This window comes from Candida tropicalis (genome assembly GCF_000006335.3).
Source record: "Candida tropicalis MYA-3404 genomic scaffold supercont3.4, whole genome shotgun sequence".
Taxonomy (NCBI): Eukaryota; Fungi; Ascomycota; class Pichiomycetes; order Serinales; family Debaryomycetaceae; genus Candida; species Candida tropicalis.
Window position 1 is genome coordinate 1,588,579 of NW_003020056.1, and position 24,696 is coordinate 1,613,274.

General features: G+C 34.2%; 11 protein-coding genes across 11 annotated transcripts; 3 read left to right on the top strand and 8 right to left on the bottom strand. All coding sequences in view use genetic code 12, as the record gives it.

The window, feature by feature from the left end:
- Nucleotides 1-224: 224 nt before the first annotated feature.
- Nucleotides 225-1,373, bottom strand: FTR2 (Ftr2p; the record flags this gene model as incomplete). The annotated part of the gene is made up of 1 exon (XM_002549355.1): nt 225-1,373. The coding sequence occupies one exon, from the start codon at nt 1,371-1,373 to the stop codon at nt 225-227; it is 1,149 nt and encodes a 382-aa protein (XP_002549401.1).
- A 741-nt stretch (nt 1,374-2,114) lies between these two features.
- Nucleotides 2,115-5,231, bottom strand: IRR1 (Irr1p; the record flags this gene model as incomplete). The annotated part of the gene is made up of 1 exon (XM_002549356.1): nt 2,115-5,231. The coding sequence occupies one exon, from the start codon at nt 5,229-5,231 to the stop codon at nt 2,115-2,117; it is 3,117 nt and encodes a 1,038-aa protein (XP_002549402.1).
- Nucleotides 5,232-5,578: 347 nt separating this feature from the next.
- CTRG_03700 (uncharacterized protein) lies at nt 5,579-7,246 on the top strand (the record flags this gene model as incomplete). Its single annotated transcript, XM_002549357.1, has 1 exon — nt 5,579-7,246. One exon carries the CDS (start codon nt 5,579-5,581, stop codon nt 7,244-7,246), a length of 1,668 nt encoding a protein of 555 aa, XP_002549403.1.
- A 142-nt stretch (nt 7,247-7,388) lies between these two features.
- CTRG_03701 (uncharacterized protein) lies at nt 7,389-10,118 on the bottom strand (the record flags this gene model as incomplete). The annotated part of the gene is made up of 1 exon (XM_002549358.1): nt 7,389-10,118. The coding sequence occupies one exon, from the start codon at nt 10,116-10,118 to the stop codon at nt 7,389-7,391; it is 2,730 nt and encodes a 909-aa protein (XP_002549404.1).
- Nucleotides 10,119-11,135: 1,017 nt separating this feature from the next.
- On the bottom strand, nt 11,136-11,975 carry TIF35 (translation initiation factor eIF3 subunit g; the record flags this gene model as incomplete). The annotated part of the gene is made up of 1 exon (XM_002549359.1): nt 11,136-11,975. One exon carries the CDS (start codon nt 11,973-11,975, stop codon nt 11,136-11,138), a length of 840 nt encoding a protein of 279 aa, XP_002549405.1.
- Nucleotides 11,976-12,190: 215 nt separating this feature from the next.
- On the top strand, nt 12,191-13,018 carry CTRG_03703 (arylformamidase; the record flags this gene model as incomplete). The annotated part of the gene is made up of 1 exon (XM_002549360.1): nt 12,191-13,018. One exon carries the CDS (start codon nt 12,191-12,193, stop codon nt 13,016-13,018), a length of 828 nt encoding a protein of 275 aa, XP_002549406.1.
- A 567-nt stretch (nt 13,019-13,585) lies between these two features.
- On the bottom strand, nt 13,586-14,437 carry NPL3 (mRNA-binding protein; the record flags this gene model as incomplete). Its single annotated transcript, XM_002549361.1, has 1 exon — nt 13,586-14,437. The coding sequence occupies one exon, from the start codon at nt 14,435-14,437 to the stop codon at nt 13,586-13,588; it is 852 nt and encodes a 283-aa protein (XP_002549407.1).
- A 767-nt stretch (nt 14,438-15,204) lies between these two features.
- Nucleotides 15,205-16,557, bottom strand: MDG1 (Mdg1p; the record flags this gene model as incomplete). The annotated part of the gene is made up of 1 exon (XM_002549362.1): nt 15,205-16,557. The coding sequence occupies one exon, from the start codon at nt 16,555-16,557 to the stop codon at nt 15,205-15,207; it is 1,353 nt and encodes a 450-aa protein (XP_002549408.1).
- Nucleotides 16,558-18,422: 1,865 nt separating this feature from the next.
- NCR1 (sphingolipid transporter) lies at nt 18,423-22,202 on the bottom strand (the record flags this gene model as incomplete). The annotated part of the gene is made up of 1 exon (XM_002549363.1): nt 18,423-22,202. One exon carries the CDS (start codon nt 22,200-22,202, stop codon nt 18,423-18,425), a length of 3,780 nt encoding a protein of 1,259 aa, XP_002549409.1.
- Nucleotides 22,203-22,904: 702 nt separating this feature from the next.
- CTRG_03707 (deoxycytidine monophosphate deaminase) lies at nt 22,905-23,924 on the top strand (the record flags this gene model as incomplete). Its single annotated transcript, XM_002549364.1, has 1 exon — nt 22,905-23,924. The coding sequence occupies one exon, from the start codon at nt 22,905-22,907 to the stop codon at nt 23,922-23,924; it is 1,020 nt and encodes a 339-aa protein (XP_002549410.1).
- A 14-nt stretch (nt 23,925-23,938) lies between these two features.
- Nucleotides 23,939-24,634, bottom strand: CTRG_03708 (uncharacterized protein; the record flags this gene model as incomplete). The annotated part of the gene is made up of 1 exon (XM_002549365.1): nt 23,939-24,634. One exon carries the CDS (start codon nt 24,632-24,634, stop codon nt 23,939-23,941), a length of 696 nt encoding a protein of 231 aa, XP_002549411.1.
- Between the last annotated feature and the right edge of the window lie 62 nt (nt 24,635-24,696).

Below are 24,696 nucleotides of genomic sequence, written 5' to 3' on the forward strand. Positions count from 1 at the left end.
AGATAATATACATAAAAAAAAAAAACTAAACCCTTAGATCTAAAACAATAAAAATAAATAAATAACAAACAAACAAACAAAAACCCAATCCCGTATAATCGATCAATGATAATAAAAATAAAACAGCCTCGAAATAGTAAAAAGAAAATAATAACCTTCATTAACATATGTGTGTGTGTAAGTGTGTGCGATATTTGAAAATAAAGGAATATTAAGAACTTTGATTATTTCTGGCTTATAATATTTTCGCCCGATTCATCTTTGGTTGATGAACCTTCAACGATTTCTTCAACATCTCCAAAATTTTGTTGTTCAAGTTTGGCAAACAATTCTTGTTTTTCAGCTTCTTTCAATTCAAACTTCTTCTTACCCTTGATGTGGTACATTGGATTCAATTGAACCAAAGTTAAATCCTTTGTGAATGGTAAATGACCATGCTTTTCTTCATAACTCATAAGGAGCAAAACAATAATAAGAACAAGCCAATAGACATTGTAGGAGATGACTGAACCATAAGTGGCAGAGTTTTGCCATCCCAACAAAGCATTGAAGATATCCCAACCATTATCGGTTAACGGGTTACAACAGTTGACGTGCCAGACAGACTTGTTGATATCATAGGTACCTGGACCAGAACCATTTTCAGCAGCATCACCACCAGTTTGTTTATTGAACTGATAATTCTCAAAGAACCAAACACCCCTGGAGAATAAACCAGCAGCAATCAAATACAAGATACAAGTAGAAAAGACAAGGAAGATTTGTAAAGAAATACTGGAGCCAAAGAAATACAACAAGACACCAACAGAAACACCAGCAATCAAACCAACAACAACTGGCAATGGAAAGGAAGTTGCAGGAGAATTAATACTAACACCACCAACAAAAACAATGGCTTCAATACCTTCTCTAAGCACAGTAATAAATGGAAGAATAAACAAAGCATACTTCTTTGTGAGATGTCCAAGGTTAAAAATCAGTTTTTTGTTAGGACTTTTAACAAGTGCAGTGGCCAATTTAACCTTCCATTTCTCTTGCATTTTATTGATCCTTAACATGGGAATACCCATAGCTGTGATCAATACTGCAGCAATTGTACAAAAGACACCTTCCCACAAGTCTTCTGACTTGCTCCAAATGTCTTTGCCAAGTCCATAAAAGGTCCCAATAAAAGCACCACCAAGGATGAGACAAATTACGAACCCCAGGGCAGCACCAATCCAGACTTGTTTGTAGAGTAACTTCTTCAATGCTGGGTCATTTTTTCCCAAAGATTGTTTGATAAATGAAAGCAAAACAGAAATAACAATAACTGCTTCAAGTGCTTCTCTGAAAACAACAAAGAAGACTTGGACGTTGAAAACAGCTGTCATCTTTTTGAATAAAATGGGATTGGAAAGGGAAGTTGTTATTAAGATTAAATGTGAAATAAATAAAACCACCAGGTTCAAGGACGCTATTTATAGAGTAAATTTTTCAAATTCCGAAGAGTTCGTTTTAGTAACTGAGAATATTGCTCTTCTTTTGTTCTGCTTTTTTTTTGTATTTAAAAGGTTATACAAGAAATTAAGAACTGCATTACACTATTAATAGTGTATACATAGATGATATCTCTTTATTTTGTTGAACCAATTGTAATCTACCTGATCATATTACCATTTTGGTTCCACTTCAAGAGATGGCTTTTTATATGTTGAAGTAGGGTACCGCTGAATCTAGTGGAACCTTGTTAAAGGTTCAAACGTTAGAAAAATAAAATAATAATAAAAAAAAGAACAGCAGCTTTTACACCTTTTGCATATACTTTCTTTGTTTGTGCTACATTGTTCACCTCTAACCAATCAAAATTAATGTAATTATAATCACTCAAAATAGACAAGAGAGAGAGAGAGAGATCCACTGCATCTAAATAAGAAAAACACCAAAGATTCGTATTAGCCTAATCATTTTATTCTGTGTTCGATTACGAGCACAGTCCAACCTAGATTCAGGGCTTTGGGTTATTTTTATCGGCAGTATGACCTTTATTTTTTTCCCCTTCGGAATACGGTAGGTTATTTTTCTTCAAGATTCAGCCGCACACTTCGGTATGCTGCAAAACTATAACCAAGTAACTAATTCTGAGATATAGCACTTGTAGTTTCTTCATCAACAACAACCAGTAATTCGTTTTGGGTTTCAGAAATGATATCTTCTTGTTGTGCATCACCTCTAGTATCCTTCTCTTTCAGCACACTTTCTTGTTGTTCAATAATCTTAGCAAACACACTTCCTAATTTATCTTTATTCATCCTCACTCTAGAATAAACATCTTCGTGAACCAACAGTAAATTGACCAACGACAACAATTTTAATGTATACACAGACAAATCCTTTTCAAACGACCATATTTTCTCCAATCTAAGATTTTCATCACTGTTTGTAGAACCTCTTGTTGTTTGCAGATCCTCATCATCAAACATGCTTGACTCAGCAATAGTTCTATCGTTCTCAGTATAGTCATCAAAATTAACATCTTCCTCATCAGCTCTGTCGAGATCTACCTGTAACAAACTTGCAAGCTTGACTTCTTTGACTAAGAATAGTTGCAAAATCTGCAGTTGCATATCACGCTTTATAACCAATAATTGCATATTGGTATTGAAATACAGTTGGAAATTATCAAACTCATTATCAGCCTCAAATTTCACATAAAAGACTTTAAATGACAACATAAAGTCAATATATTTCATGATTAGGATCGTTTTTAAGTCAACAAACTCAACATTGGTAGAACATTCATAAACTAACCTCATGGTTTGATTTATCAAATCCACAATCCCATCAAATTCTAAATCAATAGCAGTGTGATGTTGATCATCTTTACTTGTTTCCATTAATCGTTCAAACTTCCATGAAACTATGACTAATACTAAATCGTAGAGACTCGTCAAAGATTTCAAAAACATGCCCATTTGTTGCAAGAAATTGTGTTTCCATTGAGATTTAATCAACGCCAAATCAAATTTTCTCAATACTTTGCTGACCAATGTAGTTATTAACTCCGTAGCCTGAGTCAAATTGGCTATGTTTACAAAGTCACCCAATTCTCTCAACTTTCTTAATGCTGGGGCAATGCTATTGATTAACTTGATAAGACTAATCTGTTCAGTCAACTCATCATTAGTACGGTCCACATCTAAAACATCAGTATTTCCATCGACACTTTGCATAACTTCTTCCACCAATTCATCTAGCATTGTTTGTACTTGAAATTTGACAGCAGATGTTAGTCCAGGTGACCCAAACAATGCCGAAAAGAACGGACCAAATTCTGTTGATATATCAAATTCTTTGAAATATTTGATAATTTGAGATGTCATTTCATCATACTCTTCTAATTTATTTAACTTTTCAAATAATCCATATACGGATTCCTTTTCAACAGTGACAACAGTCAAAAGTTGTAAAAACACTGGGAATAGCTTCGCAGATTTGACACAAACATTCAGAATTGGTGGCAAATATTCAACCAACTTTACCAATTGGGCCGATACCTCATCATCATACTTTTTGGAATAAAGATACTTAACATAACCAAAAATAAACTTGAGAAGGACAACCTTTTCGTCATCTGTTAAATCAATTTGCTGTTTAAACTCATTAATCTCTTCATTATCCGAATGAGATTCATCTTCTCCTTTAAAGAATTTGATCAGAAATACATCCACTAAGAAGTACTTCAATAATAACTCCCAATTTTCTTCATGATGATCACTCAAATATTGGAAAATAATATCAACTGGTTTCTCAGCTAGTGGAAGTAGTAATCGTATCAAGCTTTTTATGCTCAAACAATTCACCAAATCATCATGAAGTTGATCTGGCTTATATGTGTCCAAGAACAATTTATACTGATCATGCAAACTGGAAGAACTCTCCTTATTCAAGATGAAAATAAACTTGGCCACTTCAACATGAACTTTTGCATTGTCTTTAAACGGATAGTTTTCAATAACTAACTTAGTATCATCGTCGTCCAAAAATCCAAGCTTCAATAATTCACAACAAATTCCAAAGCACTGCATTCTCACTTGCGAATCACTATCAATCAGACTCATTTTAATGAGCTGCAACTTATACTTTTCCGAAAATTGACGGAGACCTAAGGGTAAATTATTAACTGAAAAGGAACGGTATATTCTAGCTAAAGCTCGGATATTCTCCACTCTTACCTGTCCAATTGGATCACACAATAACCAACCAAAGTATCGCAAATAAATACCTTGACAAAAAAATTCCGGATATGCCACAATTGATTCTCCTAAATGCTTCAACGTTGTGCATCGTATTTGTGGATCAACGTCTCTATATCTTTTGTCCACCACAATAGTAACAATGTCATTAAAATACTCCAAACAGGTATTCTTTTGAAGTTGACAACTGGCAATTGTACTTGTCAAGGTTTCATATTTCGAGGTGTTTGAATTCTTAAGTTTAATTAATTGACGTTGAGATCTTTCAAGGATTCCTTCTATAGTTTTGATAATTACACATAAATGAGATTGAATAGAGTAAATAATCTCACTGGCAGTGTATCTCAAAGATCTTATTGCACTTGTTGACAATGATGTTGTCCATGTTAAAAAATAAGACATTAACGGTGAAGCCAAAGACTCTTCATCATCTTCATTATCATACACGTATAGCAACCCATTTTCATGAGCAATTTCAATTATAGCCACGAAAAGTTGCAACACATTCTTTTTGAAGACTGGTAATGCTTTAAACGGGAATTTGTGGAATGACTGCTCTCCAAATGCAATGGCAATTTCGGCAACAGTATCTGCACTTGACTCCAAGTTGCTTAAATCATGTGGTTGAAATAAATGCAATGAACCACAACTTCGTAAAATTAAATTAATTAAACTAGTTATGGAGTCGTGCTTGTCCTGTCCAAGATCTTCTTCAAATTCCTCAACCCAATCAAGTGCCACATCCTGAATATTTACCTCCGTATTTGCTAAAGCCTTATATAAATGATTTTCTTCCAATTCATCTTCTAATTGTTTCATGGATTTTTTTGATTTCTTTTGTTTTTTTGATGGCTGTCTCGATTTACGATTCACTTTTCTCTTAACAACTCTTGTTTGCTCCTCATGTTCCAGAGCTTGAACATCATCTTCTGAATCACTTGATTCCTTGTATGACACCAGTGGAGCATTTGCTCTTCTAGACAGTCTTCTGATCATAATTGGATGTTATATTGGTTGTAAAGCACACTGAAAAAAAAGGAAGAAGAAGGAAGAAAAACTCTTGGGCAGCAAATAAACACACACAGACGCGTACTTTCATTCTTTAAATTTTTTAGTCTTTCCAAATCGATTCGTGTGCATTGCTCAAATATTCCGTCGTGCATTGTTTTCAAAAATCCTACCACAGCAGAAAAAATCTTTCTGGTTCAACGAGAATCTTGAACAACAACAACAACAAAAAAAAAGGAATAAGGAAAAACGAAAAAAAAAAATACAATAGAGGAAAAACAACCTTGAATTAGTTGAAGAAAAAAAGATATCACATATCCATATCATTTTTAGCTATGTCAGTTGAACCAGAAACAACAAGTGTCGAAGTTTCCAAAACCGAGGAAGTTTCAGTTGATTCCACCAAGGCATCTGACGTAACCAAAACTGGTGAAGTCATTGATGTTGAAAAACTACAAGCTGAGTTTCAAGAGTCTGCGAAAAAATATTTGGTAGAACAAACAGTTCATGTCATTATTCCATCATTTGCCAAATGGTTTGATTTGAATAAGATCCATCCGATCGAAAAGAAATCATTCCCTGATTTTTTCAAAGAAAATCCGTCTATTTACAGGACACCAGCCAGTTATAAGTACATCAGAGATTTTATCGTAAACACCTTTAGATTAAACCCTAAAGAATATTTAACTGTTACTGCTGTTAGAAGAAATTTATCTGGGGATGTTTCAGTTATAATAAGAATTCATCAATTCTTGGAAAAATGGGGATTGATCAACTATCAAATTGATCCAAAAACAAAATCAACACTCTTGGGACCACAGTATACCGGCCATTTTCAAATCACATTGGATACTCCACAAGGTTTAGTCCCTGCAATTCCAGAGAATGCTACATTTGTGAATAATAAACAAGAATCAGAAACTTTACCAACCGATGAAGAGCCTGAAAAGAAATCTGGTACCAACGATATTGGATTGCCTTTGAATTTGGAAATTAGAAGAAACATCTATGCAACTGCGGAAAAGAAAACAAATTTCAAGACAAATAACATTGTCAATTATTCTTGTAGTATTTGTGGTAAAGACGCTACTGAAGTTAGATATCATAATTTGAAAATAAAGTCTTATACACATAACCCAACATCAAACATAAACAATGCCAGTGTGTTGTGTACCATTTGTTATGATCAAGGTTTATTCCCACTGAATTTCCAATCTTCTGATTTTGTTCAATTGCATAAGGAGCAAGAAGGTGCTGAATGGAATGAACAAGAAATATTATTGTTATTGGAAGGTATTGAAATGTTTGGTTCATATGAACCGGCTACTGTTAATGGTGCATCCAATATCCATGCTAATTCGAACAATCAATGGGACAAAATAAGTGAACACGTTGCTTCTAAGACGAGAGAACAATGTATACTCAAATTTATTCAGTTACCGATTGAAGATAAATTCTTGACAAAATTACTAAAAGAAGAACCAATTGGAAAAGATCAAGGTGTTTCGGAAACCTTAGTGCAAGATATTGTTGCAAAGTTGGTGTCCACACAAAATGGGCAAGAGTTTATACTGGCAAACGCAGAACAAAATTTGAAACAGGCACAATTGGAACAGACTGATTTGATTAACCAAGTAATTGAATTGACTTTAGAAAAATTTAACGCCAAATTGAAAAAAGTAGATGAATTACAAGATAATTTAATCAAACTTGAGAATCAATTAAATTTGGAAAGAAAACAAGTTTTAGTTGAAAGATGGGTACAATTTGAAAAAATTGAACAATTGAAGAAATCCAAGCCAGAATTAGCAGATGTATTGAATGATTTAATAAAACCTGCAAAAATAAGTGAACTTGCCAAAGCAGTTAACCAGAATAATTCATCTGAAAATGGTCAAGATAATATGGATGTTGATGAAAATAACGAAGAAAGTGACCAAGACGAGTCTAAATTGCCAGTTAGCATAAGTCAACCAAAGGCATACCAATTTTGGTCTGGTTAAAAAAGCATTTGTACTATTTAATATTTTTTAATTAACTTTATATATATATATATATATATTGTGAATACACAGTTTTTTGTAGTTAATATAATAATAATACATGTGAATAAATATACATTTTGTTCTCTTTCTTTTACAACACCTATTTCGTTCTGCCTCTTGCTTCTACGTGACTATTTATTTTCAAATCTTTTAATCGTGAATGATAGTCAACCTGATTTGCACTTGGTTCATCGTCCTGTGGCAATACTATTTTAGGTATAATTGGCCTTGAGTTATCTTTAGGATTACTGAAATTTTCTAGACTTGAATTAAGTTTGGATTTGGAATTATGTGGTGTTGGCTCGCCTAATGTTATGTCACTACCACTCGGGCTTGATTGAACAACTTCATCATGCTCAACCAGTAAGGCAACATTAGGTTGAACAAACATTCCATTTCTTGTAGACGGACCACCACCAGCAATTGATCTCATCGACAAGTATGCCCCACTAGGTGAATGTGGTCTTCCTTCAATGGAACCACCGCTTACAGCAAATGTGGATTCCGAAAGTGGAGTTGACGGAGCAGAAAAAGAAGATGGGTTAATTTTAGACGCCAACATGCTCCTTATGTTCATCTGTGATTCTGAATGTCTCACAGGACTCATACTTGTTTCGCGCACAAGAGAAGAACCTCTATCAGCAAGTGATAATCCTCTTCGAATGGATAATCCCCTATCGGATGGACTAAGCAGCACGAGATCACTATTGTTCTTGGTTTGTCCCTTTTTGTAAAATTCAATGAATTTCTTCCGATAAAGATAAGCAGAATCTTGTCTGAATACTCGAATTATACCAAATTGATCGGCGGTAACAATTATATCCCCTGTTTGAACCGAGTTGTCGACTTTGACAGACTTTCCGTTACAGGTAAAACATCTAGAAGGATCAATTCGACACGCGTCACCACGTTTTTTCAAATCATAAATTAAATCATCTGATAATTGTAATAACTGTTTGGTAGACTCCGGCGCAAAAATGGCAACGTTACATTTCGAGTGGTGGGCATGAAAGTATGTATAGCTGTTATTCTCATTGGCAACAAAATCATGCTTATTATCATAATCTTCTTCCAAAAACTTATTGAAAAACTTATTCAAGGCCATGAACTTGGAATACTTCTCATGTTTGTGATGGAAATCTGAAATATGCTGTTTACCATCAATGACAAACTCTTTTAATGATTGTTTAAGCTTGTTATTTATGATACTATTGTTATTTTCCCACACATAACAATAATGATCCTCTGAGCCAGAAATAATATACTTTTGATCCTCTGTACTATCTGCTACTATTGAAGATGAGTTGTTTGTCAAACCACGAAATCTTGTAATCAACTTCTTCTGTGCAACAGTAATCATACGAATTTTAGAATCATTTGTTGTTACAAGCACTGCATATTTTTCAATTGCGTTCTTACCTCTTCCTTCTTCAAATAATGGGTTATTGAATACTTTTATGCCTGTAATCTTATTTCCATTCTTGTTGCTACTATTGAAGGAATGTACAATGGATCTTTCTTTAATTTCCACTTGAAAAACAGAGAACAATCCCTTTGTTTCCAATATAAACAATGCTCCATTAAATCCTCCGACAAAGCAATGCAAACCATCTGGCGCAAACTCCAACGCAGTAATTAACACATCATCTCCAAGATGTTTATTATATGCAACTGAGTTTTCCAAAATTGACCAAAGACGAACCTCATTATCGAGTGATCCACTCAAAAAGAACCGATCGTCATGGGGGTGGAATTTTACAGCAGTCACGAAATCTTCATGTGGAAATACCTGCAAACACAGATCACGATCAACATGCCATAATCTAGCGGTTCTATCCATACTACCTGTTATCAAAAAATTGTTTTTACTCCATGCTAATGATAATATATTGCTCGAATGACCTCTAAACTCACGTATAGGTTGTCTATGGAAAACAGGTGCCGGGTCAAAAACATAATCTCTCTTGTTGCTTCGGGGAGGAGGTCCACTAACTTTCTCAAGTTGGTTAAATTCCATTCTTCCCAAAGGCGAGGAAATCACTTTCCATACTCTGATCACAGCATCTCTACCTGCTGCAGCTAGATATTTTCCATCTTGACTAAACTCCATGACAAAAATCTCTCTTCTAATATCACCTCCTAATTCTTCATCATGCAGTAAATCTTCATCATTATTAATAAAGGACTCGTCTTCAAGACGATCATCTTCTGTATCACTGCCAACATCTTCCACAACATTTAATTCCTGGGCAAGAAATAAGTTATTGATAATTCTTGGACTATGTTTATTTCTTCTTGTAGTTTTAATATATTTCGGTGTAAGAAAAGATTCATAGGTTAAACCAGCATATGGTGGTTCATTCTCTTCGGGAATATCCAAATCCATATCCAAACCTTCCAGAGTGGTTGGAAACGCCACCTTTTCCCCAACACTGTGATTATCAAATGTTGTATAGTTGTATGATTTCACTTTTCGTAAGGTACTTGCACTAGACAAGACATGATTTGTTGAATCAAAAATAGAATCGTCGGTATCATCTTCTCCAATAGAATTAGATTCATCGTAATCGTCGTCGTATAAAGAATCCTCATCATCGTCAACAAAATGGTTGTTTTCCATTGAATTCCGTTTATCTCGTTTGACACTAGATCTCCTACTTGGTGGGTTTGAAGAAGCAAACGATTTCGCATACTCAGTAGGTTGCGGGGATAAATTCTTGGAGTGACCAGATTTCTTAATCAACTTATTGAAAAACCCACCTTTCTTCTGAGCCCGACCATTTGGTGATCTTGATTCATTAGATACTTCAGTCTGAGTTGTTGAAGCCATCTACTGCACAAAAATAATAATAGCAAAAAAAAGGGCTGATAAAGGAAATTAAATAATGTAATTTAAAAGTTCAAAATAAAATGTAGACAGTATTTAATCAACTGATATTCTTCTTGAATAAAAAAAATAAATAAAAAAACCTTAATATAAATAAGATATAATGCAAAAAAAAATATAAATATATGTATAATATAATACTAGTGCCTATTCTGGTTTATCTAGCATACAATGGATAGTTGTTGATATGGGTTTAAAATTTTTGGTTGATCTTTTCCACGGTATCCGAAGGAGTATCAATTATTGCTTGAATGACAAGAATGAATAATTATATCGCAAGGAGCCAAAAAAAAAAACCAAAAAGAATATAATAAAAAAAGGGGCGGGGTGAGTCGTGGTGGGTGAGCGAGCAAGCAAGCAAGCAGAACAGGCAAAGTAAACTGGTGAGACTCTTTTGTGTGTGTAATAGAACAAATCGGAACTTAGAAAAAGAAAAACATCCAATTTAGTAAAACAAAATAAACTATAGAATTCTGTAATAGAATGTATTGTACTGTATTTATAATAAATGTAAGAATTAGATGTTCAATTTCAGAGGAAGAAGAAGTTATTATAAAATGGAAAATAAATATACATTAATAATATGATCATATCAGAAATGAGCAAAAGAACAACATTGGATGATTAGTTTTTTTAATTGCTTTGGAATAATTTGTAATCTTCACATAATTAAGTCACTAATCACAAACTCAGTAATTTCAAATCAAAATGATATTTTCACACATCAACTGGTATGCCATTTGTTGTTGGGTATAAGGATTTTGAGTGTTTTACCCACAAAGAAGTTTAATCTTGAATTTATTCAATACTACTTGAAACGAAACGTGATCCAAGACTATCACCGACATCCTCACAGCAAGAAATCACCGGTTACAAGACATTAACCATCTTTATTGAATTACTACTATACATTTACTTTCTATTTATGTTTGTACAACAATTAGCTGAGACTTGGCACCTCTAGTTCTTCTTCTTCTTAGACCATTCCAAGTGTAAAATCAAAGAATGGTAACCTTTACCATTGAAAGTATCCAATGCTTTTTGGGCAATTTCTTCAGTAGCAAAAGAAACATAAGCAAAACCTCTAGATTCACCAGTTTCTCTGTTTCTAACAATAGTAACTCTTTGTAATGGACCAAATCTAGCAAACAATTCATTTCTAATCATATCTTCATCAACAAATGAATTCAACTGGCTGACCTTCAAAGTAGTAGAATCATCTCTAGCTTCTTTACTTGGAATATTACCACTAGCATCAGGTCTCATATGTCTTGGAACATACTTACCGCTACCAGCAGCAGCACCGGCACCTTCTTGAGAAGGTTCAGGAGTAGAATTAGCGGATCCAATACCAGCTGCAGCACCCAAAGTATCTTTGTATGGACATTTTGAGGTATAATGGTCACCTCCACAAAGTCTACATTTAATGGTTTGAACAGCAACTTTTTGAGCTCTTTCATGAGCTTTATCTTCTTCTTCTTTCTTTTCAATTTGTTTCCAGGAAGTACCTAATTTCAAGTCAACTTTTTCACCTAATTGGGTGGTACTTGTATCTGGGCCTGGTGGAGAATTCTTATCTTTACCATATTTATGCCAGTTCTTACGTTGTGCAATCAAAGGATGTACTCTTTCTTGAACTTTAACTTCTTTTATCTTTTGGGTAATTTTGACTTTTTTACCATCTTGGTTGGTTCTGAAACTAATAACAGTTTTGGTTCCATCTGGGTTCACTATGATTTCTGGTGGAGCGGAAAATTCATCACCTGCATCTGCCCATGAGTCAATTAATCCTGTAGACATTTTGATATAGATATATATATATATGTGTGTGTTGGATTAATATGTGTATAAGTAATCAAGATTTTGTTTATGGTTGATGATGATCTGGTTAAGGGAAAATTTTTCATCTCTAGTGCAAGACAAACCAAAAAAAAAAAAAAAAAAAACTTCAAGAAGTAGTGCACTCAAGGATAATTCTGTGTTATTGAAAGACGAAACCAAGTGCAATTACCAACATGTCTACTATTCAACAGAATTCCGTCAATGATGCTATATTTGCTTATGGTGATCATGATTTACAAAAGTTAAAGGTATTTAATTACTCGGCTGAGAACAATCATACTTTTATTTATATACATGGAGGAGCTTGGAGAGACCCCAGTAATACCTTTGATGAAATGGATCCTGTGGTTAGTCATAATAAAGATGTCAATCATATTGGAATAAACTATAGATTATCACCAGAAATCAAACATCCTTTCCATTTGGTTGATATTTTAAGAGGGTTGAAATTTATTCGGGAAAATTTCCAATCTGAAAATATCACTTTGTTGGGACATTCAGTGGGCGCTACAATGATTCTCCAGTTACTTCATTTCAAAATTATTGTCAATGAAGGGTTGAAATATGTGCCAAATGAATCATATGACACGGATGAAATCCATCAATTATTGGATTATGTGGGCAAAAATATCAAATTTGATCAATTGTTATTCCTTGATGGGATATACAATGTTATTGAATTGTTAAACGAATACCCAGATTATTCTTCATTTGTCAATGAAGCATTTGTTAATGCTGAACATGTTGAAAATTCAACCCAGCTTAGTTCAAGAATTCCAGAGATCGATACACCATTCTCATTAGTGAAACAATCAACTCAGTTTATCATCTACCAGTCATTAGAAGATGAGCTTCTATCCATGAAACAGACTCATTTACTTGTTGATTATCTTGTATCTAAAAACCAAAGGTTTAGTTTACATGTTGACAACTGGGGTAAACACGAAGAAATTTATTCTACAAATAGATCTTTAGTATTTCATGGCAAACTACCAAATTAATTAAAGTCTATAAATATAGGTCTATCTCTAAACATATATACATTTTAAGAATACAACATTTTCGTAACATAAGTCATTAAGATAATAAATAATAGGTCCATAATCATATCGGTCCAATAATAGTACTAATAAAAGGGAAATAAATAAATAGTTCATAAAAAAAAAAGGAAATGAAATTCGATTCATCATCATTAAAAATAAAAATAAATGGTAGGGTGGTTTTACCATAGGAGTTTGTTTCCCCAAAATATAACATATTCCCCCATGCAATTACTCTATCCAAAAACACATGGTTTCCAATCACAGATTTCTTTTACACTAAAATTTTTACATAATAAACAATATAAAGTAACACATCGTTGATAGGATAATTTCAAACAATAGTAATTTAAAAACAAAAAAAAAAAAAACATTAATATTAATACTTTGATAATTCCTTATTCAGATTCCATTTTTTTTTTTCTAATCCAGTTCTGTAAACCAAATAAAAATTTACTCTAAACTAATAATAAACATCATGACAAATAATTTGTTAATTCCTTTTACTTCTTCCAAAATTTAGTCAAATTAGAAACGGGTTGGGGATCTTTCACGTTCATAAGATCCACCTCTATCACCATAGGAACCACGATCAAATCCTCTGTCGCCGTAGCCACCTCTACCACCTCTGAAACCACCTCTTCCACCTCTGAAGCCACCTCTATCTCCAAAACCACGGTCGTAGCCACCTCTTCCTCCTCTGAAGCCACCTCTGCCGCCTCTGAAGCCACCTCTATCACCGTATCCACGATCAAATCCACCTCTTCCACCTCTGAAGCCACGGTCAAAACCGCCTCTTCCACCTCTGAAACCACGGTCGAAACCGCCTCTACCTCTACCTCTGAAACCACCTCTACCTCTTGGTGGTGGTGGAACCCATGGGCTGGTGTCTTCTTCGGCTCCAATAGTGACATCATTGAAAATAGATTTGTCCAACAATGGGATGGCTTTTTCTAAATCTTCAGCACTTTCAAATTGCAAACTACAGGTGGTTTCATTGGTTTCGTAGTTGGTGAAAACCTTGACATAGTTGACAGGAGAATTGGTCTTTTCTCTGACAAAATCTTTAACATCTTGCCAAGCAGTACCTTCTGGTAAGTTGGTGATTGAAAGACGATATTTACCACGAGTATCTTCTTTTCTTTCTCTAGCAAATTCGATTTGTAACTTGACACCATTCAATTCGGTTTCACCCAACAATTCAATAGCTTGTTTAGCATCTTCTTCATTTTCAAAAGTGACAAAAGCATAACCTTCCATTAAACGAACATCAACAACTGGTGCAGCTCTTGAAAAATGATCTTGAACTTGTTCGCTGGTGACTTCATATGCGAGTGGTCTGACAAATAATTGTTTAGAACTTTCAACTGGTCCGTCCATTCTTGATTAATATTGTATTCAAAAAATAAAATAAATAATATGTATACAAAAGTGTAAAGGAATATTAAACAGAAAAGAAAATGTGATGCCCAATAATATAAAAAAAAAATCAATGAAAAAAAAAAGAATGAATGAGCGCTGACGGCGAGAAATTCTCTGCTCTTCTTGTTCTCTTTTCAAATGCGAACAATGGAAGAAATGATGAACAGTTTTATAAAAATAAAAAAGAAAAAAAAAATTGTTCATTTATGGACGAGTATACACGACCTTTGATTTGCGTGTCTTACAAAATACATCAAACATGATAAACGTGTATTTAAGAGTAAGGACTTGTATTGGTAAGATTAGTATATAAAAATAATATGATTCAGTTGACAAAATCTAAACAACTAACGACAAAATAGTTAAAGAATAATAATAATAATAAAAAAAAAAGGAAAATTATATGCTATATATATTACATTGACAATTAAAACAAGGAAGGAAACAATTAAGAAATGAATTCCAACAACAAGAACAAATAATAATTAAATAATTATAATAATAATAAAAATAAAAACAATAAAAACTAATGTGGCGGGGAAAGTAATCCTGAGTCAAGGAATAGATTATCAGTTTGGTATTTGAGATTAGAATTAATGAAAATAATAGTAAGAAAGAAAGAAAAACAAAAAAAAATGAAAGCAACTTTAGGAACAAGAATAATTAATAAATTAAATAGTCTCTTTCACGGGGTGGAATAATTATTAACCCATGGAGCGTTACGTTTAAGAAAAGATCTTCTTCAACATTTTTCTAAAACCACCTTTCTTCTTTTCCTCAGCCTTACCGTTGGACTTGGCAGTTGGGGTAGCCTTGGTTGGGGCAGTAGCAGTCTTCTTTGCTGGAGTTTCAGTCTTTTGAGTAGCAGTGGCGGTATTAAGATTGGCTTCTTTGGTTAATCTTTCCTTTTGAGATTCAGTTGGTTCAATTTCTTCAAGGGTAACGTTACCACCTTCGCGAGCTTCAACAGCAGCTGTAATGTCTTTTTCAGTATCACCTGGAGCAGCAATGACTATGTCCTCGTTATCTTGAGAAACAACAAGTGGTTCTTTGTGAACTGGAGAAGCATCAACTTCTTTAGCTTCATTATCAAGAGCAACTTTTGGATCCAAGGTCTTTGGAACATCTTCAGTTTCAGTGACTGGAACAGAGTTATTGGCAGCAACTTCTTCGGTTTCAACCTTGGTTTCTTCAACAACTGGAGTAGACTCGGCAACTGGAGTAGAGTCAACAACTGGAGTAGAATCAACAACTGGCGCATCATTGACAACTGGTTCATCTACGTCAACCGGGGTGGAATCATTGACAACTGGTGCTTCAACAACAACAGTAGTAGATGGAACTTCATCAATAACAGTGTCTTCGGCAATTGGTGCTTTGACACCATCAACACCATCGACATCGGCAACAACTGGTTCTTCGATTTCCTTGGTAGCAATATCATTGACTGGGTGAGTAGTGGAACCTGGGGTTTCAGAGTGGTTAGCTAAAGCAGCCCCGGCAGCAGCGGCTGAAGCAGCGGCAGTGCCAGCACCAGCAGCAAAACCAGTAGAAGAAATCTTTTCTTTATCTTCATCACCATCAATAATATCCTTAGTAGTTGGTTCTGGAGTCATCTCTTCAGAATCAAATTCACTAGATCCAGCGGCGGCTTCACCGTTGGCAGCTTTGGCTTCAGCAGCCTTCTTCTTCTTCTTAGCCTTGTATTGAGATCTCTTAATCTTCTTCTTTTGTTTCTTTCTTTCCTCTGGAGTTAATTCAGAACCTTCAACTAAAACACCAGTAGTTGGAGCAGGAATAGTGGATTGGCCATCAACGTTATTGTTATTGTTGTTGACATTGGCAGTACCAATTTCGGTGACATTTTCATTCAAAGCCTTAGCATCGGTGTCTTCAATTTTTTCAAAAGCAGATAAAGTTTCTTGATCTTTTGGAACAAAAACACCTGGTTCACCAGCAACTGAAGCATGGTGTGGTTCTTCCTTTGGCATAACGGTAGTTTTCAATTCACCATCTTGTGCTGCTGGAGTAGAAGTGGCGGCAACCAACCCAGATTCTGGGATGAAGGCACCTGGCATGGAGGACAATTCGTGTAAATCTTCTTTAACAATAACGTTGTTTTCATTTCCGGATTCATCCTTAGTGGTTGCCTCTTCAGGGTTGACTTTCCATTCTCCGTCTACAACATATTTGTAAGTAATGTCGTCAGTTTCACCTGGTAAAGGAACGTCTAATGAAAAAGAGCCGTCAGTTTGTTTAACGAGTGGTAAGGATTTTGACCAGTTATCAAAAGTCCCGGTAAGAATTACTTCTTGTGGTCCAGCAGGCCTGTAATAAAAAAAAATACTCTGTTAGTAAAAAAAAATCCAATCTATTTGGTTAGGAATTAATAATCACAAATCTTTTTCTGTTCCCATTCTCATTAGGATCTCATGGAGATATAAAGTTTTGTTTTGGAATAGCCTTCCTCTTGTTCAATCTATAAACCCCCGAGTTGGTTTATTCTTTACAACCATTGAAGTGGACGACATGAACACTCTTTGACTGGATTTTGTTTGGTATTATTTTTTTTTTTTGCTTTTGGTGTCCATTTGTTCGGCGTGGATAGTGGGAATTAACCAATGAATTGAAAATGGGGAGGGGGAAGGAACTATGAAAAAGATGTTGCTTAATGGAAGTGTGGCAATCTATACATACCATTTAAAAGTGTAATGAAGTGACATTGTCTTTATTTGATTGGATTCAATAAGTATATAAAACAAGCCTATATCAATTGATAAATAAACAAATGGAAAAATTAAATAAATAAAAAAAAAAAAAAAAGAAGGGGAAAATTATTAATAAAAAAGAAAATTAGCAAAAATAATTTCTCAGTAGTTTTCCCTCTCTCTTTCTTTCTTGCTTCAAAATGAGAAAGAGGAAGAACAACAACAACAAAAAAAAAATTTACAACAAAGACAAATCTGTATGACAGAATGGTTCTTGTTCTTGTTGTTCTTGTTGTTGACTGTAATTACACAATATGTAAAATAGAGATTTAAAATTCTGGGTTTGGATGGCTTTATTTGTTTTCATTCTTTCTCTTCGTTAGGGTGCACCACATCGTCATTAGCAACAACTAATAAACTTTTACTGTACTCACGAGAGTATAAACCAGATTTGTAATTATTAGCCAGTAATCTCCCACATGGGTGTACCCACAATCTAATCTATGATACATACAACACCAAAGAGAGATAGACAGCCAGAGAGAGAGGGAAAAAAAATGCATGACTAGTCAAATGTGTGGGAAAATAGATCCAAAGAAAAGAGAAGAAAGAGAGAAAAAAAAAATATCGAGGTTCCATTAATGCCATACACCTCGGTTTTTGTGTATTTCCTATCCAGCCATCCCTCTCTTTGACAATCGATAACTGACATTGATTTTGTTAGTACAAATGAAATTCTATAAATTGAAATGTGTGTAATATAGTTAATTATACTTCATACAAAGAAACTAATAAGAAAATCTCAGATCTTATGGTTTATATTGTAACAACGTATGATTGACTACTAATCAAAAATTTTCGCCTATTGAATAAACTTATTAATCCAAACCCAACTCAACCCAACCATAAATATTTTGTGTATCTCACTAATATTTGCTGTGTTGTTGTTAAAAAAAAAAAAATTTTTTTCGCTGTTGGATTGTACAAAAGTATTTCCGCCCACATTTTTAATTTTCGTCATCATGTTTACGTTTTCGGTTTTTGGACTTGCACACAATTGTACACTACTGGTGTTTGTGTTAAATTCTTTGCTTACCACATCCATCATTGATATTAACGTAAATCCGCAACAACATGCAAAGGTGCACGCAACCAGCTCATTAATAATTTTTCATTCTTTGCATTTATGTATATATTGTACTAACATTGAACTGTCTTTCCTATGTTTTTCATCTTTATAAACTCAACAATACTGGCAATAATACAAAGGCGTGAACAAAACTAATGACTACCAATGATAACCACATTCTAAAATAGTACACTTCAAATATTTGTGACCTTGTAAATGCCAATACTGTAATACCAATAATCTTTGTTAATGTAACCCCGCTAATTAAGGATCCTCCCACTTTACACAACGCATTATATGCTTTGGAGTTTCTAAAATTAGCATTGATGCTGGTAATTGAACTTCTTCTCATATTCTCGGGTTCAATATGGATAAGGCTATTGTAAACCTCTTGGTCCAATGTATTATCAAACATTTTAACTTCAGACACACAATAGGCTCTAGTTAAATGTACAGTAAATTCAACAGCAAACCCAACACATATGATCAAATTAACCAAACTCACCGCATTCAATGAGATCGACCACATGGCCATCACTCCTCCAATATTAATCATGATGGTAATAATTGTAAGGGTGAGAATACCTGCTGCTCTAAATGAATTTAACAAAAATGTACCAACAATCAATATGATAATCATGGCAACACTCAACAACAAGATTGTCAACAACACGATATTTTGATATTGTGTGAAAAATATGAAAAATGGGGAAAATACAAACATATCAACTGAAGGTAAAAACTTTTTAATCTCTTGTAAAATATTATGTCCACTTCTATGGGCATTAATAAACTCATGTTGTCCTCTTAATGGAACAAACGATGTTCGGAAATAACTCGATTTGATTTTCTTTGGCGTTCTAGATATAGCTTGACCATGTGACGCTTTACCACCCAATGGACAAGGATCAGAAGGTTCTTCAATCCAATCGTTGAAATAAAACATAAAGTTATCATTCTCAGGGAACCCATTCATGCTAGAATCATACGCAGGTTCATGATCCAAATAACATGCTTGACATTGACGTTGCGGAGCATTTGGCAAACAAAATTCTGGTCTATCATTACCTTCAAATACACTACTCTTTTTGAATCGACAACATTGATCTAAATCTGGATTCAACCAACTAAAGAAATCATCTAACCAGTTAGATGCTGGTTCTGCAAGCATCGACACTTGTGTACGTTTAACTTCTTGTTCTAAAATATTGGCCAATGAGTATTCATCACAAGTTGAAAATCGACCACAAAGCTTTTGTTGGTTCTGTCTTTCAGTAACATCTAAATCTTTCACCACATAAAACACCGGAGGACCAACATTTAAATAATCATAAACTGAATTGAAATAATTCACCAAATAAGAGCTCGAAGGAATTGCAATTCTTTGGTCCAATCCAAGTTTGATCTCAGGAAATAAACTCAAAGAAATACCCACCCACAATACAAACAATGTAATTACCTTAGGTTTTGTGGTTCTCTTCAACAAAAATGGTGCATAATGTTTAGCAATCCAATTGGAAAAATTATACTCAAGATGGGTGTCTCCACTTTCTTCTTCTTCTTCTTCGGTATTGTCCAAACTAATTGGAGCAACAGCAATACAAGGAACACAATCAACTCTATTTTCTTCAAGTCTCTTTTGATCCAAGCTCAACAAACCAATAAAACACGTCATTTGCAACAAAAAATTAATCAAAACTGCACCACCTCCATAAAAGGCAAAATTTCGCACAGCAGGCATCCCTACAGAAGTTGCCAATAAAAACATGGAGACTTGTAATATTGCACTGATAAAACATGATGGACCAATATTCTTCAATGCCTGGGCAATTCGAATAGGAATTTCTTTGTCAGGTTGCACTTCAGAAATGACATGTAATTCATGAACAATCAAGAAAATATTATCTATACCAATGGCCAACACCAAGAATGGGATAACTTCAGCAATAATCAACGTAGATCTCAATCCAATAAACGAAAAGAATCCAACAGATGCCGTGACCGATAACAAAATTATAACAATTCCAGCAAATCCCAACGTGAATCGTGTCTTAACCAATGACAACAAATTAGCATGTGGTAATTTTCCTCCTAACGCTAAGGATGCATAGATGAACATAAGAATATATGAAATAGCAATGGTTCTGACATCTGTGTTTGATGATTGGTTAAGCTCTTCCTTAAGTGAAATCTCTGTACTATAGGCAACATTCAACTTATCTGGGAAATATGATTCCAACTCTGAAGCCCATTCTAAAAACAGGTGTTCATATGAAACTGTTTCGGCTGAATATTTTTTATCCTTGCTATCACTATTAACTAAAACTGTGACTGTAAATGCTTTCGCTTTTGAAATGTCATTATTATCAAATAAAATATTTGGTTTCAACGGTTGTTGGAATGTAGGTAGGCAATTCACCGGTGAGTTGACACAATTTTGCAATTTAGCTCTCCAGTTATTCTCATCAAGTCCTGTAATGTCTCCCTGGAAATACTGTGTAAACGACTGAATAGCACAAGTATTTCCTAACGGCTTGAAACAAATATCCGAAAGTGAAACATTTTTATTCAAATCTTCCAATTGTGATTCTTTTTCAAACCACCATTTGAAAACATCCCAATTCAACACTGGATTATCTGTTTTGGAACTAACAATTACTTGCTCAACTCTGAACCATTCACCAAAATTATTTTCAAAGTATTGTTGATTCTTATACGATTGGTCTTCAGGGCTGACCCACAACTTTACCGGATCTGTTTCCAATTGTAGTTTAAATAATCCGAATGAAAGCAAAATAGCAATGGCTAAACTTCCACCAATAGAAATACCTGGGAAATTTGCACAAAATGAACCGACAAATTCAAATGCATCCTGAATTTGTGTTGATAATCTATGCAGAAATGCTTTGGCACTACGTTTAGTGAAATTTACATAACGCCCAGGATCCATCATTGTATCGATATCATCATCGTCATCATCTTCTGCACCAATGGAGATTCTTCTTCCTCTTGCTCTCTTCAACTTTGCCAAGTACACATGGTACCCACCGAGCATTAAGATAAGACATGACCAGAAAATAATAATTGTAAATGAGAAGCATGGCAACACCCCCACAGTACATTTCTTATTCAAGTCTCTAGCATGAGGCAATTTTGGACAAGACTCTTCACAATCAGTACAAGCACATTTGAATACTTCATCATCACACGACTTGACATCTTCATTTCTTAAAACAAAACCAGCTTGTTCCTGTTCTTTGGACAATTCATATTTGAAATTAATCTGGTAAGGTGACCCTCCTAATAATGGTTTTTCATCACCCAAGAATTTAAGAAACTGCAGGTAATTTTTGGCACCACCACCAATCAAATCCATAGCAAAGCCATTAGTTGCCAGGAATTTGACATTCTTACATGAATCATAAAATTTCTTAGCCATATCAGGGTTGACGTATTGGTTAATTTCAGTAACAATTTCCTTACCTGTATCCTTGGCGATATCGGTTTTCAAAATCTCAACAAACTGGGATTCGTTTGGAGAACAACTAAAACGACAAAAGAAATCATAAAAATTCTTTCTACAAGCAGGACAAGATGATATTAAAGGATCAACTCTTTTCAAGTTCAGCTCTAAACTGTCAATTTGTTCAGGGGAGCAACAAATGTATTCAAATTCTTCTCCGCAAATTGCCTTCAACTTATCCATTGACTCCTTACTTGCTTTCACTGCCGGCTGGAATGTCGAACATGGCAATGGTTTACCAAAAACTGATTTCTTACCACAATTGTCGTATGTGTTACAATAACCTGGCTTGTGTTGCAACGAACTGGTTGCTATCGATATAGTAAGATGTACTGCCAATACCAATAGTTGAAGTATTTTCATTGAATTCTTCTGTATTTACTATAAAGAAAAATGGGCAAATTCTAATACTAAACCTTTGTTATATCTGTTAAAATGAAGTCTTTTAAATTGAAAGTAAAATAGAAGGAAGTTGGTGTAGATAATTGAAACTCCTTTTGGTAAAATGTGACAAAATAAAATTAAAAAAAAAAAGAATCTGGAGGTGAGAAAAAAAAAACTAAGGGGGTGGGAGACAGTGAGAGAGAAATTGTTGAAGATTTACTTTGACCGACTTGCGTGCGACATGGTTGAAAAAAATTATACTGTGATTGAAGATATTAAGTTGAACATGATGGAGGTATGAAGATATTATGGAGATATTGACAATCGTATAGTACGATTAAATCAATAAACAGTCGATGGCTGAGCTGTTACGTCTGGATTTATTTATGTGGTTGGATTAAAGTCTAAATAAGTTCCAAAATACAAGTTCACGAATTTAAGATACTCTTAGTATGCAATTCCTAGAAATGCTGTGTTCAACAAATCAGTATAATCCATACTTCCATAATATATTGAACATTGATTCTCAACAGTTGATATTTACTCGTAGGTTCATTTCCATTAAACGAACAAGACTAGTTGATACGCGTCTATTGAATTCTTTACAACTTTTTTTTTTTTGCTTTTTTTTTCGTTTCTTTTTTTTTTTCACTTCACTACATTGTATAATCACCTACAACAATGTTAATTGGTATTTCGGGTACTTTAAGTGCTGGTAAAACTGAAGTTGCAAGATACTTGACCTTTCAGGGATTCAAACTAATATCATTTAAACACGAAGAAGATGACGAGTCTGATAACTCCACTCCTGATGAAGAAGAAGAAATACCTCATCAACTCAACCAGTTATCAATAGATAATAGTTCAAACATGGAAGTTTTTCGAACATTTGATAATTTAAATGAATTGGATAGTTATGTTACTGTTAATTGGAAAGACCATTTTGTTATTTCACATATTAAAGACATGACCATGTTGAAGACTTTACAAAAGCGACCATTTTTCTTGCATATTTCCATTGATGCGCCATTAGCTTTAAGATACAAAAGATCTAAGGCAAAAAATCACTTAACGTTAGATGAATTTGTGGAAAAGAACGACGAATTGTTGTTTAATGTCGAGAATCCATTGATTGAAATCAATAATCAGGCACAAGTCAAGATTATCAATACATCCAGTTCAATCAAGGATTTGTTCATTAAATTATCGGAATTGAACTTGGTTTCTGCAACTAGATTAAGACCAACTTGGGATTCGTATTTTATGCGTCTAGCTGATTTGGCTGCTTTGAGATCAAATTGTATGAAGAGAAGAGTTGGGTGTGTGATTGTTAGAGAAAATAGGGTTATTGCAACGGGATATAATGGAACCCCGCGTCATTTGACTAACTGTAATGATGGTGGTTGTTCACGTTGTAATAAAGGTCAAGGAAGTGGAGCATCGTTGTCGACGTGTCTTTGTTTGCATGCTGAAGAAAATGCATTATTAGAAGCCGGTAGAGATAGAATTAGAGGTGAAAGTGTTTTATACTGTAATACTTGTCCATGTTTGACATGTTCCATTAAAATTGTCCAAAGTGGTATTAAAGAAGTTGTCTATGCACAAAGCTATTCGATGGATATTCAAAGTCACAAGGTAATGAGTGAGGCAAATATCATACTAAGACAATACCAACCGCCTAAAGATGGAATATTTATATAGAATAATTTTTTATTTTAAGTTTGTTTATATTCATATGGACCAGGTTTTTGTTCCGCATCAAGTTTAATCTCTTCAATCACTTTACCATCAACCAATAAATAAGCTTCAATCTTATCACCAGGGTTGATTGGACCAACTCCCTTCGGGGTACCGGTTAAAATCAAATCACCCTTTTCCAAAGTCATTATTGATGACATATGACTCAAGATTTTATGGATTGGGAACAACATCAAATTGGTTTTGTCCTGTTGTTTAACTTCTCCATTGATTTTCAAAACCAACTCAACATTATAGGGATCAGGGATCTTTTCCTTTGGAATGAAATTGGAAACTGGTAAGAAAGTATCGAAACCTTTACCAATTGACCAAGGTAATCCTTTCTTTTTAGCTTCGTCTTGAACATTTCTAGCAGTCATATCAATTGTCAAAGCATAACCTTCAATGCTTTCCAATGCTTCTTCAGGACTAAAAGTAGCAGGTAAGTTTTTCAAATCCTTGTTTAAAGTGAAGGCCAATTCAACTTCATGATGAACAACAACTCCTTTTGGAACCAAAAATGGACCAGCATTTGGTTTCAACACTGATGACGAAGGTTTCAAAAAAAAGAATGGTTGTTGTGGAGTAGCATTGTTTAATTCTTTAATATGTGCCGCATAGTTACGACCAATACAAAGGATCTTTCTAGCTGTATCAAGGTATTTCAATGACATTATGATCTGGTAAATACTAAATTGGAGAATCCAACAAAAGGAAAAAGAAAAAAAAAATTCAC